Here is a 16,111-nt window from a genome sequence, read left to right on the forward strand (position 1 = left end):
GTGTGTGTGTGTGGGCAGGCGGGGGTGAGGGGTGTGGGTGTGGGTGTTTTCAGCGCTCAGACGTGGTGCAGCGCTGGCCGGTGGGGACCGGGGTGGCGGGGGTGGTGGGGGCGGCGGTGCCCCACCTACGGCTGCGCTGGGCGTTATAAAGGCGAAGCCTCCACTTGGGAGGCGCAGAAGCGGCGAGGGCGGACTTGCGCCCCCTGCCGCCAGGGGGCGCTGCGGCGCGGCCCGCGGCTTTGATCTCGCCCTCATTTCCCCCGCTCCGTGTGCGCCTGCGCAGAGGCCGCTCGCCGCCGCCTCCCTGCCAGGCTCTTTCCCTCAGGGCCGGCCGCGGCCGCCCTGAATGATCCGTCCCAGAATCCCCCGCGCGCCGCCGCCGCCGCTCGGCCCGGGCCTCCTCAGTAGCCGCCGCCGCCGCCGCCGCCACCGCCATGGCGTTCACGTTCGCCGCCTTCTGCTACATGCTGGCGCTGCTCCTCACCGCCGCCCTCATCTTCTTCGCCATCTGGCATGTGAGTGGGAGGGGGGGCGGGGGGAACGCCGCCTCATGTGGCACGGTGGGGGGGGAGGGGGAGGGGGAGGGGGAGGGAGGGTATTGTGGGGGGGGTCTGTGGGAAGGGGGAGGGGTAAGTACAACAGGGCTTGGGGCTTGAAAAAGGGGGAGGGAGGGATCGTGAGGGGGGGGGTCTGTAGAAAGGGGGAGGGGGCTGCCCTGACCGTGGGTGGTGCTGGTGGAAGGATTTGGGTGGTGGGGAGGAGAGTGTGGAAAGGATACTAGTCTCTTGAGGGGGGAGGGGCGTCATGGGGGGCGTCTACATTGGCGGGTTTTTGGTGGGGGAGGGGGGTTCGTTATGAATCTGGGGGTCACGACCCGAAGGGATAGGAGTGAATCGGATAAGGGGACATTTGTGTGTATTTCCGGGGTGGGCTGAAGAGGCTTAGGACGTGTGGATGAGAAGAGGAGTGGGCTGGTTGGAGAGAGGGAGAGTAATCATGGCAATGATCATAAGAGGGGGAAGAGGAGAAGGCCAGTTTGGGGGGTGATGAGAAGAGCTGCCTGGTGTGGGTGGGGTGGGGTGGGGTGGGTGGGAAAGGTGAAGCATGAGAGTAGGGTGCCTCCCCCCCGAGAGAGTAGGGTGCCCCCTTCTCCCCCCCCCCGAGAGAGTAGGGTGCCCCCTTCTCCCCCCCCCGAGAGAGTAGGGCGCCCCCTTCTCCCCCCCCCGAGAGAGTAGGGTGCCCCCTTCTCCCCCCCCCGAGAGAGTAGGGTGCCCCCTTTCTCCCCCCCCGAGAGAGTAGGGTGCCCCTTCTCCCCCCGAGAGAGTAGGGTGCCCCCTTCTCCCCCCGAGAGAGTAGGGTGCCCCCTTCTCCCCCCCCGAGAGAGTAGGGTGCCCCCTTCTCCCCCCCCGAGAGAGTAGGGTGCCCCCTTCTCCCCCCCCGAGAGAGTAGGGTGCCCCCTTCTCCCCCCCCGAGAGAGTAGGGTGCCCCCTTCTCCCCCCCGAGAGAGTAGGGTGCCCCCTTCTCCCCCCCCGAGAGAGTAGGGTGCCCCCTTCTCCCCCCCCGAGAGAGTAGGGTGCCCCCTTCTCCCCCACCGAGAGAGTAGGGTGCCCCCTTCTCCCCCGAGAGAGTAGGGTGCCCCTTCTCCCCCCGAGAGAGTAGGGTGCCCCCTTCTCCCCCCGAGAGAGTAGGGTGCCATGGTGTGTGCATCTGATGCTGTGAGGCCCATTTGGAGGGTTCTGGGAGGAGGGAGGGTGTGAGAGAGATGGCTGGAAGTTCCATGGGGTTAGGAAGGGGCCTTGTGTGGAGATGTGGTGGGGAGGGAGAAGTGGTGTCTTTGGGCGTTTGGGGCATTAGGGGTAGTATGAGAGAAACATTTCTCATGGTGGGGGTAGATGGTGGGCGAGCAGATGGGAGGGAATAAGGGATGGGGGCAGGTGGAGCTGATGAGAAACGCGTGTAGGAGCAAATCCTGTGCGAAAGAAGGTGGGGGGGGTGTTTGCAGGAGGTCTTGTTCTTGGCTGGTCAGGAGTCAAAGGAGTCACCCTGCCTTTGTGCTGCCCCCTCATCCCCCAAAGCACAATGGTGGGACGGTGCCTCGCTCCTCTGATACTCCAACCCTGCATTAATACAACTTTGCCCAAGTATTTGAAAAAGTATGATTGGGGGGCGGGGGGTTTCTGCTACTCAGCAGAGGCAGGGTGGGGGGTCAGATAGCCTGTAGTCATCATTTATTTATCTCATGGTATTGCTGATTCACTAGCAAGTTGCTGTGACACGATACAGTGCCATCTCTTGTGCAAGTGTCCTGAACGTGTGCACATACAGGAGCAGGGCTTTAAGCATCACCTCATAAAACTATCAGAGGCACTTTCTCTTCAAACCTGACAACTTTCCCTCTCTTCCAGTTGCTACCAACTTCAAGTCCACATGACAGCAAAATCTGCTTCCGTTACAAATCCCTTCCGGCTGGGGTTACACTGTACAGAATTGGAAAGTCTTAACTAAGTAGCATCAGGATAAAATGTGTCCACGTGCCTGTATAGTGAAAGTATGTTAAGAAGTCGCTTCGCTGTTTGCAATAGATGCTATGGTCAACTTTTATTGGACTTTCATTTAATTGTGTTCAAGCATCTTGCCTGCCTTTAAATGAAAGGCCTGCTTGCAACGCTGCCTCTCTTCCTTTCTCCAAAATGATTAAAAACGAAAGTGTGATTTCCAGGAGAGGAAATCTGCTATTGTTGTGATCAGTACCAGTTGAGAGGCTAGTCAGTCTAGCCCAAGGGAGGGTTCCCTTTGAATTTTGATCTAGGATTTGGTCTGTTCAGGGTGTGGTGCCTTTGGACAAGGTTACCCACCCCAGTTGAAATGTTCTCATACTACTACTTAACCACTGCATTTTTATTCTAGATTATAGCTTTTGATGAGCTGAAGACTGACTACAAGAATCCCATAGACCAGTGTAATACGCTTAACCCTGTAAGTTTATATGAGAGAGAGATCTTATTTGCATTAATTCCTAGTCAGATTTTTTTTGTAGTTAATGTTGATTTAACATACATCAATAAAATGTTGTTTGATAATATCTTATAGATTTTAGATTTATTGGCAGAATTCTTTCTCTGTCCTCTTTTCCCCCTAAGTTTGAAAATTCTGACTTAATTATCTGCTGGTGATCTTGTCAGCTGTCGTACTAACATTCTTTCAATCTGCTTTTTACATTTTCCGCACAAAGACAGTTGAAAAGGTTAAAAAGATTAAAAGAGTCAAAATTGCATTAAAGGTGTGTACTGCTTTTTAGTTTAATGTGTTAATGCCACTTTCTTCTTTGCTATCCATTTTGTTAGGAACATCTGTATGATTTATGTTAACTACTTTTTGTTCAGTGTGCTTGTTCATCTGCCTGTCTTTTGTCTTTTAAGGAGTTGTGATAACTTCATGGACTTTGTGCATCACTTGCTTAATAAGAGACGGGGAAAACTGTTACATGCTTAAATTCTTCTATAATTACAACAAGGTTGCTAACAGGTCTTTGTGCCAAGAATTTAATACATTTGACTTTTGTTTTTAACTGGGGAAAAAAATGCCAGGTATCCCCTTAATCAGATTTTGCAAATCATAGAATAGCAGAGTTGGAAGGGACCTACAAGGCCATAGAGTCCAACCCCCGGCTCAATGTAGGAATCCATCCTAAAGCATCCCTGACAGATGGTTGTCCAGCTGCCTCTTGAATGCCTCTAGTTCAAATCCTTAAATCTGGTTAAGATGGGAGCGCTGATTAGTATTGGTGCACATTTAACTCTAAAGCATGCTAAAAGGCATTCATGTTGAAGAAATGGGCGGGCGGGCAGAGAAGGAGAGTATGTTTTCCTAAGGCTGGTTCCTTAATTTGCAATACATGGTTTATAGGGAGACAGCACCAAATTTTTGTGAGAGAGACATAGTCTACCTTTTTAAAAAAGTTTAATTTAAACTAGAGTTAAATAACCTCCAATCCATGGGCCTGTCTTTTGAGGTGGCTCTTCTTGTTAGCTTAAGAAATAGGTGCAGCTGCTCAAATAATGAGCAAAATATAGTAGATATTAATTGTATATATGCCAAAAAACATACATGTACCTGTTGAGGAGATTGGAGGGCCAAAACAAAGCGGTCCAACTTCTCATTTTTTACTCCTGCCTTCACTTGAAGTGTTTTCTTTTTATTTGTGGCCAAATCTTTAACAAAAGTTGCTTGAGAAAGTTGGGAGAAAGCTGCTGTTCCTTTCCTCCATGTCTTTTTAGCTTGGAATGGCTAGATTGCATCCAGCTAGTCCTTTGTATAGAACAGTCCTGGTATTCTGCTAACATTGAGCTAAAGGGCACCACTAGGGACTGGTGTTAGTGCTGAATGTGAACAAGTCATAAGAACATAAGAAGGGCCACGCTGGATCAGACCAAGGGTCCATCTAGCCCAGCACTCTGTTCACACAGGGGCCGACCAGCCATCGGCCAGGGATGAACAAGCAGGACATGGTGCAACAGCACCCTCCCACCCATGTTCCCCAGCAACTGGTGCACACAGGCTTACTGCCTCGAATACTGGAGATAGCATACAACCGTCAGGGCTAGTAGCCATGGAGAGCCTTTGCCTCCAGGAATTTATCCAACCCCCTTTTAAAGCCATCCAAATTGGTGGCAATCTAGAAACAAGTTATCTAGAAAAAATCATTGGCTGCGTTGGTGCAGCCACTAGAAGGTGCTTCCACAAAGTGGGCATGTGGGGAAGAGAGAATGCAGTGAACCTGGATAGTGGCTGTGCATGGAACAGTTTACCCTACTCGGTCATCTCTCATTTGCTGTGGAAGGGGGAGAAAATGTTCACAACATTTATGCATTCCCTTATCACAGAAGTCTATCCAAAAAGTTACTACCATGTGCATGACGGACATGACTGTCAGTGCCTCTCTGAGCTATATGTTTGTTAAAATGTTTTAAATATACAGGTGAGGGTCTTTGGCCTGCCACATGACTAAATTGTGATCTATAAATGCATCCTGGGGTGGGGTGGACATCAATGAATTTTAAGGACCTTTAAAGGCAGAAATAACCTGCAAGAATAAGAAATGTCCGGAAAGCTTATAAGAATTTTAGCATCAAACTATAGTAGGGATGAGCAACTTTGGGCTCTCTGGATGTTTTGGCCTACAGCTCCCATTAGCCCTATCCAGCAGAACCAGTGGTGAGGGATGATGGGAGTTGTAGGCCAACATATCTGGACAGTCACAAGTTCCCCACCCTGAACTATAATTTTAATGCCTTGTGACCGAGCTGTTAAAAGAACTGAAATAACTCACTCTAAGGTTTTGTATTGCTTATCAGAAGTGCGATTAGAATTTCCACCTGTGAAATTTGAATAGCTGTGCCTCCATTCATATTGGATGCATTGCTCAGACAAATTAAGGAGCATCAGATCAATAACCGCTTTTGTTAATGTATGGCTGGTGGTTGCCAGTTTTTGTTGGAAATAAAACCACTGTCCACACCAGCCCCACCTCATAAGCAGAGTCCACTCTATCTAAAGGTTTTCCCAGGGAAGTGTGATGAGTAAGAAGTGAGTATATTTGAAGTGCAAATTGCAGCTACACTTTTTCCAGGGTATAAAAACCCAGGGCACTAAAAACTTGATTCTAGATACAGAGTTTGAAATATTTCTCCAGCCCTGTTCACTCCCTTCTGCACTGTAGAATTTGTGCTGTTTATATTTACTTGATTTGTACTACAGTATGAGACCTAACTCTGCCTGAGTCTTTGCAGAAAGAACACTGCTTTTAAAAACATCAGCACTCTAGAACTTAAGGATTTAGATAAATGATAGAGCACAGCTTTATCTAAATAGTTTGGGGCATCTGAGAGCTTCGGCTATTGGGCGGTATAAAAATGTAATAAATAAATAAAATAAATAAATAAACACAGAGAAAGTGGAGTAGAATCAAATGGTGCAGTTCCTGAGCCTTAGTTTAAAAGTAGAAATTCTTAAGATTGTATGTTAAGTTTCTCATCTTCATAATTATGAAGGCACCTGAGAGAACCTGATGGTGGAATGTTCTAAAACCTTAGATTCCAGAAAGCAAACAAATTAGAATGGTTTTAAAATGTGCTTAATGGATTTTCTAGAATAAATAAATCATGACTTTGAAGGAGTGATTGGTTTATTTATATTTATTTATTTATTTATTACATTTTTATACCGCCCAATAGCCGAAGCTCTCTGGGCGGTTCACAAAAATTAAAACCACAGTAAAACACCCAACAGGTTAAAACACAATTACGAAATACAATATAAAAAGCGCAACCAGGATAAAACCACACAGCAAAGTTGATATAAGATTAAAATACAGAGTTAAAACAGTAAAATTTAAATTTAAGTTACAATTAAGTGTTAAAATACTGAGTGAATAAAAAGGTCTTCAGCTGGCGACGAAAGCAGTACAGTGTAGGCGCCAGGCGGACCTTTCTGGGGAGCTCGTTCCACAACCGGGGTGCCACAGCGGAGAAAGCCCTCCTCCTAGTAGGGCTTATGATTTTTTATGATTTTTAATCTAGTTTATGATTTTCAGAGAGTAGGTATCCATTCTAGATGTAGACTTGCTACCTCAGTATCTCTAGAATTGTTTTCTGAAAATTATTATTATTATTATTTATTGCATTTTTATACCACCCAATAGCCGAAGCTCCCTGGGCAGTTCACAAAAACTAAAACAATTCAAAGTGTAAAACAAACAGTATAAAAACATGATATAAAATACACATTAAAACAAATTAAAACTTAACCATAGGCCTGCCGGAATAGATCAGTCTTTATTGCTTTTTTAAATTCTAAAAGACTGTCAAGTTGACGAATCTCCTCCGGCAGGCCATTCCGCAGTCTGGGAGCAGCGGAAGAAAAGGTCCTCTGGGTAACAGTTGTTAATCTAGTTTTTGCTAGCTGAAGTGGATTCTTCCCAGGGGACCTGAGTGTCCGGGGTGGATTGTACGGGAGAAGGTGATCCCGCAGGTAGCCTGGACCCAAACCATTTCAAAAGGAAATGCCACAGAGCCTGTCTTCTTTTGGGCTGCATGTTTACTTGTAGGTATGTATTTCAGGCTTGCTCGCATGGGATTTTAACTCCTAAATGTTATAATGAGATAATGGGCAAGTTCGCAACATCTGGTTTTGCCTCTAGGCAGCTGAAATTCCACCTGTGAACACTCTCTAGGGAGCTCAGCAGGGATCTTCTAGAGGGTAGGTACAGACCAGCCATCCCCAACCTGGTGCCCTACAGCTCTTTTGGACTTCAACTCCAATCAGCCACAGCCAGCAAGACTAATCGTTAGGAATGCTGGGAGTTGTAGTCCAAAGTATCTGAAGGTCACAGGTTAGGGAAGGCTGCAATAGATCCATCTGCTACTATATTATGAAGACAGATGGAAACTGCCTAGAATATATCTAACCTGGGATTAAAGTTGGACGATGGAAGGCGCGTACAAGTCTTTAATTTAACTGATGATTCTCTCCAAAATATGCAAAATTGCCTTGTTTATTGTCATACTGTAAATGCTATAAATTTTAAGTGTTAGCACAGTATATGTAAAACCAGTATATGTAAAACATGCAAACCAATAATTGTGAAACAGTAGGCAGGAATTCTTACAGTGGCTTTATCTTGTCTAATGCTGGCTTTGCTTATTGTAGCTCAGTTTTCTTGTTTCCCCTAAGTAATGCATAACTTCACTTCACTAAACTTTGAAATGGAGTTGTCTGACTTGTGTGTCTTCCTTTGCAGCTTGTACTTCCGGAGTACCTCATCCATGCATTCTTCTGTGTTATGTTTCTGTGTGCAACAGAATGGCTTACGCTGGGTCTCAATATGCCGTTATTGGCTTACCACATTTGGAGGTAATGATGAGGATGGTTTAGTATCAGTTTACTCATGGAAAAAATTCTTACTGCATTGTTTCGGGTGGGCTTTCTCTTGGAAGCTAAGCCTACACTGAAGCTTTTTAACCACACACTACTTTCAAAGAACGAATAGCTAGGGTGAGTGTGTGTGTTGCACAGTAATTGGCTTCTGGGCATCTCAGCTTTGACTTAAAGGAACGTAAGCTTCTGTCTCTTATTGGCAGAGAAGAAGTCAGAAAATCAGGCAGACTTTGATCTAGGTACCATATTACAGTTCTCTGTCCTTTCCATGACTTCTGTTTGCAAAGTAGAGGAAGGTTCCTCTTTCTCATTCTCATTCCTTATGAGCTGAGTTAAAACCAACACTATATTGTAGTGTCTTGCATTGAGGCTATATTGTCCTTTATGTGGACATGACTGCCTATTCTGGATCAGACCAAGGCCTCATTCGGACATCATTTTAAGCCATGGTGGTGTAATAAGCTACTCATAGTAACTTATTTTTTAAATAGCCCACAATCCCCTGCCACATGAGTGGGCTAATAAGCTACTGTATGTCACCTGAGTCACCCACCACCACCCTGTTCTGCTGCAGTCCTGCCTGAGCAGTGGTGCTTTTTCACCCATTGACAGAACCCTGTGCACCAACTGTGAAAGGAGCAAAAAATCCCAGGTGCACCCAAAAGGGGATGATGCATATAATGCCTTGGGGGATTTGCAGGATTGAGACCAAATCTCATACCCTGTCTCCTTCAGGAAGGAGGCATCTGATGCATCATACAAACCCTGCGCGCGCACACGCACACACCCTTCCACATTGACACTGGCCTAGTTCAGACGACACTCTGGGCTTTGGGTTAGCTTAACCATGTTCAGCTGTGTTTAACGCTAACCACATGCGGAATGCTTGCAGACAACACTTTTAAACCTTTTGTGGTTAAGTTTTCCTTAGTGAGCCTAACCACAATGTGGTTAATGGGGCAGATGGTTAGGGAAAACGTTTGTCAGATGACACCGTAAACCATGGTTAAGCCACCATGACTTAAATAACTCATCGTGGCATGTTTGACCCATCTTGGGTTGCTGTGGCCTCTGAACCCAATGCAAGAGTCTGTCGAGTCCGCTGCTCTGTTTTGAATAGTATTCCTTTGAGTGCCCTTAGGGAGCTCCTAAGTAGAGCAAGATGAAGACAGGCATCTGTTGCTCGCCCCACCCCATCACTATTACATGCAGAAAGAGTTCTATTGCATTTAGCTGTCATGACTCATAGCTGTTTCTATCCCCCCTTTTCCCCCCTTTTTGGCCCAAAGCAGCTTGCATCATAAAACAAAACAAAACAAAATCATATCTAGGCTTTCGTTCAGAAACCAATAATAATTAAGAGAGGGATCATGTCATCACCTTCAACTGGTTGCTAACTTTCAAATGCCCGGCAGAAAGGAATGTGCCATACCCCTTTCAAATTCTTTCTCTTGTAAGCTTAATATATCATCAGTCTTGCAGTGGATCACAGAGGATGTTTTGTTTAGATTTGATAGGCGTGTGTTTTAGTAACTTGGCGCATTTCTTTTAAGCTGAGGATTTTTGGAACTCATGTATTTTGATAAGTCAGAAACCTTGAAAGGTGGTAGAGATGAATTGGGCAGAGATTTACCAGTTGCAGAAATGCACCTGCTTTGCTTTTTTCCCCCTTGCTTTTTTAAAAAAACTAAATGCAATTTTATTTATTAGTGTAATATATATACTGAGCAAATCGTGGCATATCGTCTGCATTCATAGGTGCAGTCCCTTATGTCTGAAAAGAAAATGTATTTTCCTGTAGCTTTTCAAAATGCAAATTCACTTTTCTAGGTATATGAGTAGGCCTGTGATGAGTGGACCAGGACTCTATGACCCGACAACTATCATGAATGCAGATATTTTAGCATATTGCCAGAAGGAAGGATGGTGCAAACTAGCATTTTACCTTCTATCCTTTTTTTACTACCTATATGGGTAAGTCACTACTTTCATTTTTATTTTATTATATACCACCTTTCCAGCAATTTAAGATTGACAGTTAAAGAAAGCAAAATAAAAGTATTGTAAAAACCTCACTATTAAGGCTCAACGATTTAAAAGAATTTGATGGAAGTCCAGGCATCTCATACCCATCTCTCAAAGGCTATGCAGAACTCATCTCTCATGTACCTACTTTTCAGATGGGGGTGGGTGGAGTTCCATAACTGGATGGTCAGGTCTGAGATGAACCCCATTGCCTTGCCCAGAAACTGCAAGAAAGAGTTCTCTTGATAAGTTTGGGAACTGCAACATGGCATCTCGATCATCCTAGAGAGCAGGACACGGAATAATGGGCTCAAGTGACAGGAAGCCAGATTCCGGCTGGACATTAGGAAAAACTTCCTGACTGTAATGGAACCAGTTACCTAGGGAGGTTGTGGGCTCTCCCACACTAGAGGCCTTCAAGTGGCAGCTGGACAACCCTCTGTCAGGGATGCTTTAGGGTGGATTCCTGCATTGAGCAGGGGGTTGGACTTGATGGCCTTATACGCCCCTTCCAACTCTACTATTCTACGATTCTATGATCACTAATGGAACCTAAAAGACAAAAGGGCTTGTAAGGAGAAAGCAGATCTCTCTTTCATTTAGATCAGGGATGGGAATGTGTGCAACAGATGTTGTTGCACTGCAACTCCAATAGCTAATGGTAAGGGATTATGGGGGTTGCAGTCCAACAAGACATTCTCCATCCCTTTTCTGTGAAGGGAGACCTTAATTTGGACAAAGTTTCTTTCTAACAAAAAAAAAAAAAATTGTTTGTGCGACACACCTGAGATAATTTCTTGCTGTAAGCAAAGTAAAATCGTGCACAATAACAGTTGGAAATATTTATTTATTTAGTAAAACATTTGTATCCCGCCCTATATCATTGGGATCTCAGGGTGGCGTACTGGCAAAATCAATTCAACCAGTGTAAAACAATAAATAATGTACACCGCTAAAAACATATTAAATTATTAACAAACTAAAAGCAGTAGAACATTTTAAAGCAATAAAACTGTGTAGCTTTTAGGCAAGTTTAGCCCTCAAAGGCTTTGATTAAAAAAAAAAACACGTTTTAACTTTGTGCCAAAATGAGGCCAGTGTTGGTACCAGTCGGACCTTCAAGGGGAGGGCATTCCATAACCAGGCTGTCACCACGGAGAAAGTCCTCTACCATGTCCCATCGCTTTGCTTGGGACGAGGATACCTGAGAGAGCGCCTTCTCCCTTACCAACCTGCCCGGTCACTGAGGTCATCCGAGGGCCCGTTCCTGGTGGTTCTACATAGATCCATCCTCCGATTGGAATCCACCAGGGGAAGAGCCTTCAGCGTGGTGGCCCCCCTCCTGTGGAATTCCCTGCCTCTGGAGGTCAGGCAGGCTCTGACCTTGTACTCCTTTCGGCGCCTCCTGAAAACATCTTTATTCCAAGAAGCCTTTCTTTAACATGCAGCCTTGGATTTCTGATTTTTGCTTCTTTTTAAATTTCGTTTTAACTGTTTTATTCTGTTTTTATTTTCATAAAACACCGCTCTGAAATTTTTCAATGGGGAGCGGTATATAAATATTCTAAATGATAAATAATAAATAATTTGCTATTATAACTTGAGATTTGATATTAATGCTATGCTAGCCAGTGGTAAAATATGTGGGGTAGGCAGCTGAGGAAACTGAGATGCTAACCACTGTGGAGCTATTGCTGGGATATACATGCTCTTTAGTGAAAAAGGCACATGTTGTGTTTTTTTTCTTTGTTGCTGGCACTACACTTCCACTGCAGGTACACCATATATGCTATGTTGGCAGCTAACAGCAGTGAATCCTTTCAGCTAAAAGAATGGACATGACCAAAGAGTGGAAACACCTGGTACTCTTCCAGTGTGTCTTCAAGGGATAGGGTGCAGTCTGGGCCATATACTGAGTCCAAAATGACAAAAATATATATGCCACAGTTCATTGGTAGAGGTTTAAAAATGGTTCATTGGTTGCAGCTATTACCATGCTGTCAAGTGGGGTGGGCTTCCCTTGGTATGGCAATAATGGGAAAGTATCTGGGCCTGGCCTAGCTCCATAGCCTCAGTGATTAATTTATGTGCATCTGTAACGCAACAAACCAAAAACTCAACAGAAATCTTACAGCTGAATATAATAGATATAGATGTATATGTTTTACTGTTTATCTTTCTTTCAACAGTATGATTTATGTTTTGGTGAGTTCTTAAGGATGACGTCCAACGGACTTGGTTCCAATAAAGTGCATGCAGAAAAGCCACAAAACAAAGGATTATTTTCTAAGAAGAATCTGGTATCAAGATTTAACTGTGGAATCTGATGTTCACAATTTCAACAGGGGGGAGGAAATGACTTCTTCTTCTCACTTCCCACCGCCACCCTAAATGTGTCTATACTTTAATACTCATGAAAAGACTTTTTCAAAAAAATAATAATAATTATTGGGATGTTTAAAATGACAAGAATTACATATAAATTAATGTAAAGCAATCGCTTCTGGCTTTGGACAGTTTTGACCCTGCACTCCATAAGGAACAGCCATACCCTCAATTATAATTGTATTAATTGCTGTCCTTAGTATAATAGAGGATTTTTTTTTGGTTTTGTTTACTGGACTTTATAGTGGCTCATTGAGTTATGGACTTCCATCTAAATGTCAGTTGTAGGTACCAAGTGTTTCTGAAGGACTGAACGCTTTTCTGTATGTTATCTCTTAGGTAACCTCTGTGTGTCTTATAGATGAATACATGAGTACAACTGCAGGAAGAATCGTAGTTCTATTTTTTACTATTTGGATATTCTCTACCTGTAATATGCATGGCTCAGACTTTTCATATTTACACCAAGCGGTGAAGTGAATACCCCTTGCTTTAATTTTCCAAACTAAGTGGATATAGTAGGGGAAGTGGAGTTATTGGTGAAGCAGCACATTTTAAAACCACTGGTTTTTTTAAAATAAGAAAACATCTTGTGCAAGAGTCACAAACTAACCATACAACCTGGATCAAACAAGGTAATGAAAATAGTTTTGAGAGTTTTCAAATGCATACGCTCTGACACAAGACGTACAACGAGGTTGGACAAATTTCCCTGCTGTTCCTTAGTGCAATACAATAAAAAATTCAAAGACAGATATTAGTTTACCTTCTTCTACTGCTGAGGCTCAAAGTGCTGTGGAACTCTTGGTTTTACCCAAATGCTACTAGGCCATACTGTTCCAATAATACATTGTTTTAAAGATTTGTGCTAAACAGCCTGTAGAGCAGTGGTTCTCAACCTGGGGCACTCCAGATGTGTTGGACTGCATCTCCCAGAATGCCCCAGCCAGCAGAGCTGGCTGGGGCATTCTGGGAGTTGTAGTCCAACACATCTGGAGCGCCCCAGGTTGAGAAAGGCTGCTGTAGAGTCATATTGGGCAGAAGCTATATTACAGTCCCCCAGTGGACTGCTTAGTGCCTCCTGGTTGCTGGGATTCTTACAAAGGTGAACTTTGATCTGATCCTTGTGGGCAGTTCTTCCATTCTTAAGCAAGGGCTTGGCCTCTGGAACAGGTTCATTTTGCTTTCACATTGCAAAGAGAGTCTTGCTTTGCTCTCTTGTAATTTTAAAGCACTTTTAATCATGGAGATTCTTGCAGGGGTAAGGAGAAAGAGATCCCCTAGATTGAAGTTGGTTCTCCCCTGCTGTAAAGCAGCCTTTCCCAACCTGGGGCTCTCAGATGTCCCCTTCAGTCCAAGCCAGCATGGGCAGTGGTCAGGGATGCTAGGAGTTGTAGTCCAAAACATCTGGAGGGCACCAGGTTAGGGAGCGCTGTGTAGAGCAAATGGTTATTTGTTGTGAAAGTAAGCTCTTCCGCTGTAGCCACTGCATTGGTTAATGCTCTTTGGAACAAAGGAAAACTAGAACACAGAGGAGCTACTTTTATTATTATTTATTTATTTATTTATATAGCACCATCAATGTACATAGTGCTGTACAGAGTAAAACAGTAAATAGCAAGACCCTGCTGCATAGGCTTACATTCTAATAAAATCATAATAAAACAATAAGGAGGGGAAGAGAATGCAAACAGGCACAGGGTAGGGTAAACAGGCACTGGGTAGGGTAAAACTAACAGTATAAAGTCAGAACAAAATCAGGTTTTAAAAGCTTTAGGAAAAAGAAAAGTTTTTAGCTGAGCTTTAAAAGCTGAGGTTGAACTACTTCTCAAATGTTCTGGAAGAGCGATCCAGGCATAAGGGGCAGCAGAAGAAAATGGACGAAGCCGAGCAAGGGAAGTAGAGACCCTTGGGCAGGCGAGAAACATGGCATCAGAGGAGCGAAGAGCACAAGCGGGGCGATAGTGTGAGATGAGAGAGGAGAGATAGGAAGGAGCTAGACAGTGAAAAGCTTTGTAGGTCAACAGGAGAAGTTTATATTGGATTCTGAAGTGAATTGGAAGCCAATGAAGAGATTTCAGAAGTGGAGTGACATGGTCAGAGCGGTGAGCCAAGAAGATGATCTTAGCAGCAGAGTGGTGAACAGAAACCAACGGACTGATGTGAGAAGAAGGAAGGCCAGTGAGAAGAAGGTTGCAGTAGTCCAACCGAGAAATAACCAGTGCACGAACAAGAGTCTTGGCAGAAGAGACAGACAAAAATGATCGAATCTTGGCAATATTATACAGGAAAAAAACGACAGGATTTAGCTACTGTCTCAATGTGAGGAATAAAGGAGAGCGAGGTATAAAATATAAAGCCAAGACTACGAGCTTCCTTGACTGGAGTAAGCGTAACATCATTGACAGTAAGAGAGAATGAGAGATGAGGAGAAGGTTTAGGAGGAAAAACAAGCAATTCAGTCTTTACCATATTAAGTTTCAAACGACGATGAAGCAACCAAGCTGAGATATCTGAAAGACATGCCGAGATACGATCGTGAACATCAGGAGAAAGATCTGGAGATGAAAGATATAATTGTGTATCATCGGCATACAGATGGTATTGGAGGCCATGAGATTGAATAAGATTACCCAAGGGCAACATGTATAAAGAAAACAACAACAGACCAAGCACCGAGTTGCGGAACCCCTACTGAAAGGGGAAAAGAAGAAGACGAGCTGCCATTAGCCAACACGCTGAAAGAGCGACCCACTAGATAGGAGGCAAACCAGTTATAGACAGAGCCACAAAATCCAAGGTCATGAAGAGAATCTAAAAGAAGATCATGATCAACCGTGTCAAAGGCTGCAGTTAGATCAAGGAGAATAAGAACGGAATTAATGGCCTTTAGACTTGGCAGTAAGAAGATCATTGGTAATCTTCGTAAGGGCTGTTTCAGTGGAATGCAAAGGACGGAATCCAGATTGAAAAGGATCCAGAGCAGAGTTACTAGAAAGAAAATCAAGACAACGAGAGTAGACCACACGCTCCAGGATCTTTGAAACAAAAGGCAGCAAAGAGACTGGTCGGTAGTTAGACAGAGATAGCCTATCAAGAGTAGGTTTCTTGAGAATAGGAGAGACTGTAGCATGTTTAAAAGCAGAAGGAAATGAACCAGAGGACAGAGAAAAATTAATAATATGAAGCAAGGAAGGGAGGATAGCAGGGATAAGATTAATAAAGACACAAGAAGGAATCGGATCACGAGAACAAGTGGAAGGCTTCGAAGAGCGCAGTATTGTAGACAGTTCATTAGCTGAGACCGAAGGAAACGCAGAGAAATTTGCTGGAGGAACGGACAGATAAGGAACAGGAACTGGAAGAGGAGCAGAGCTGGCCAGATCAGAGCGAATAGTTTGGATTTTAGCATTGAAAAAAGAGGCAAAGTTATTAGCAGACATAGAGGCGGGGAGAGATGGTGGATTAGGCTTCAGAAGAGAATTGAAGGACGCAAAGAGCCACTGAGGATGCCTAGCATTTGACTGGATCAACGTTGAGTAATACTGCTGTTTGGCCAGTGAAATGGCAGAAGAGAAAGAGGAGAGTACAAATTTGTAATGGACAAAGTCCGCCCAGTCCCTGGTCCTACGCCAAAGGCGTTCAGCTGCCTGGGAACAAGAGCGAAGGTAGCGGAGGAAAGAGGTGAGCCACGGTTGGGGTTGAGAAGGGCGAACTACCCGAGTTGTAGATGGAGCAAGATTATCAAGAGTTGAAGGAGGAATTA

At 44.4% G+C, this 16,111-nt stretch overlaps 1 protein-coding gene across 1 annotated transcript; it reads left to right on the plus strand.

Annotated features, from left to right (window-relative positions):
- The first annotated feature begins 326 nt into the window (after positions 1 to 326).
- On the plus strand, positions 327 to 13,098 carry CNIH1 (cornichon family AMPA receptor auxiliary protein 1). Its single transcript, XM_063118227.1, has 5 exons — positions 327 to 515; positions 2,908 to 2,976; positions 7,799 to 7,911; positions 9,766 to 9,909; positions 12,150 to 13,098. Exons 1-5 carry the CDS (start codon positions 435 to 437, stop codon positions 12,175 to 12,177), a joined length of 435 nt encoding a protein of 144 aa, XP_062974297.1. The 5' UTR covers positions 327 to 434; the 3' UTR covers positions 12,178 to 13,098.
- Positions 13,099 to 16,111: the final 3,013 nt, after the last annotated feature.

Source organism: Elgaria multicarinata, chromosome 2 (genome assembly GCF_023053635.1).
Source record: "Elgaria multicarinata webbii isolate HBS135686 ecotype San Diego chromosome 2, rElgMul1.1.pri, whole genome shotgun sequence".
NCBI classification, from domain to species: Eukaryota; Metazoa; Chordata; class Lepidosauria; order Squamata; family Anguidae; genus Elgaria; species Elgaria multicarinata.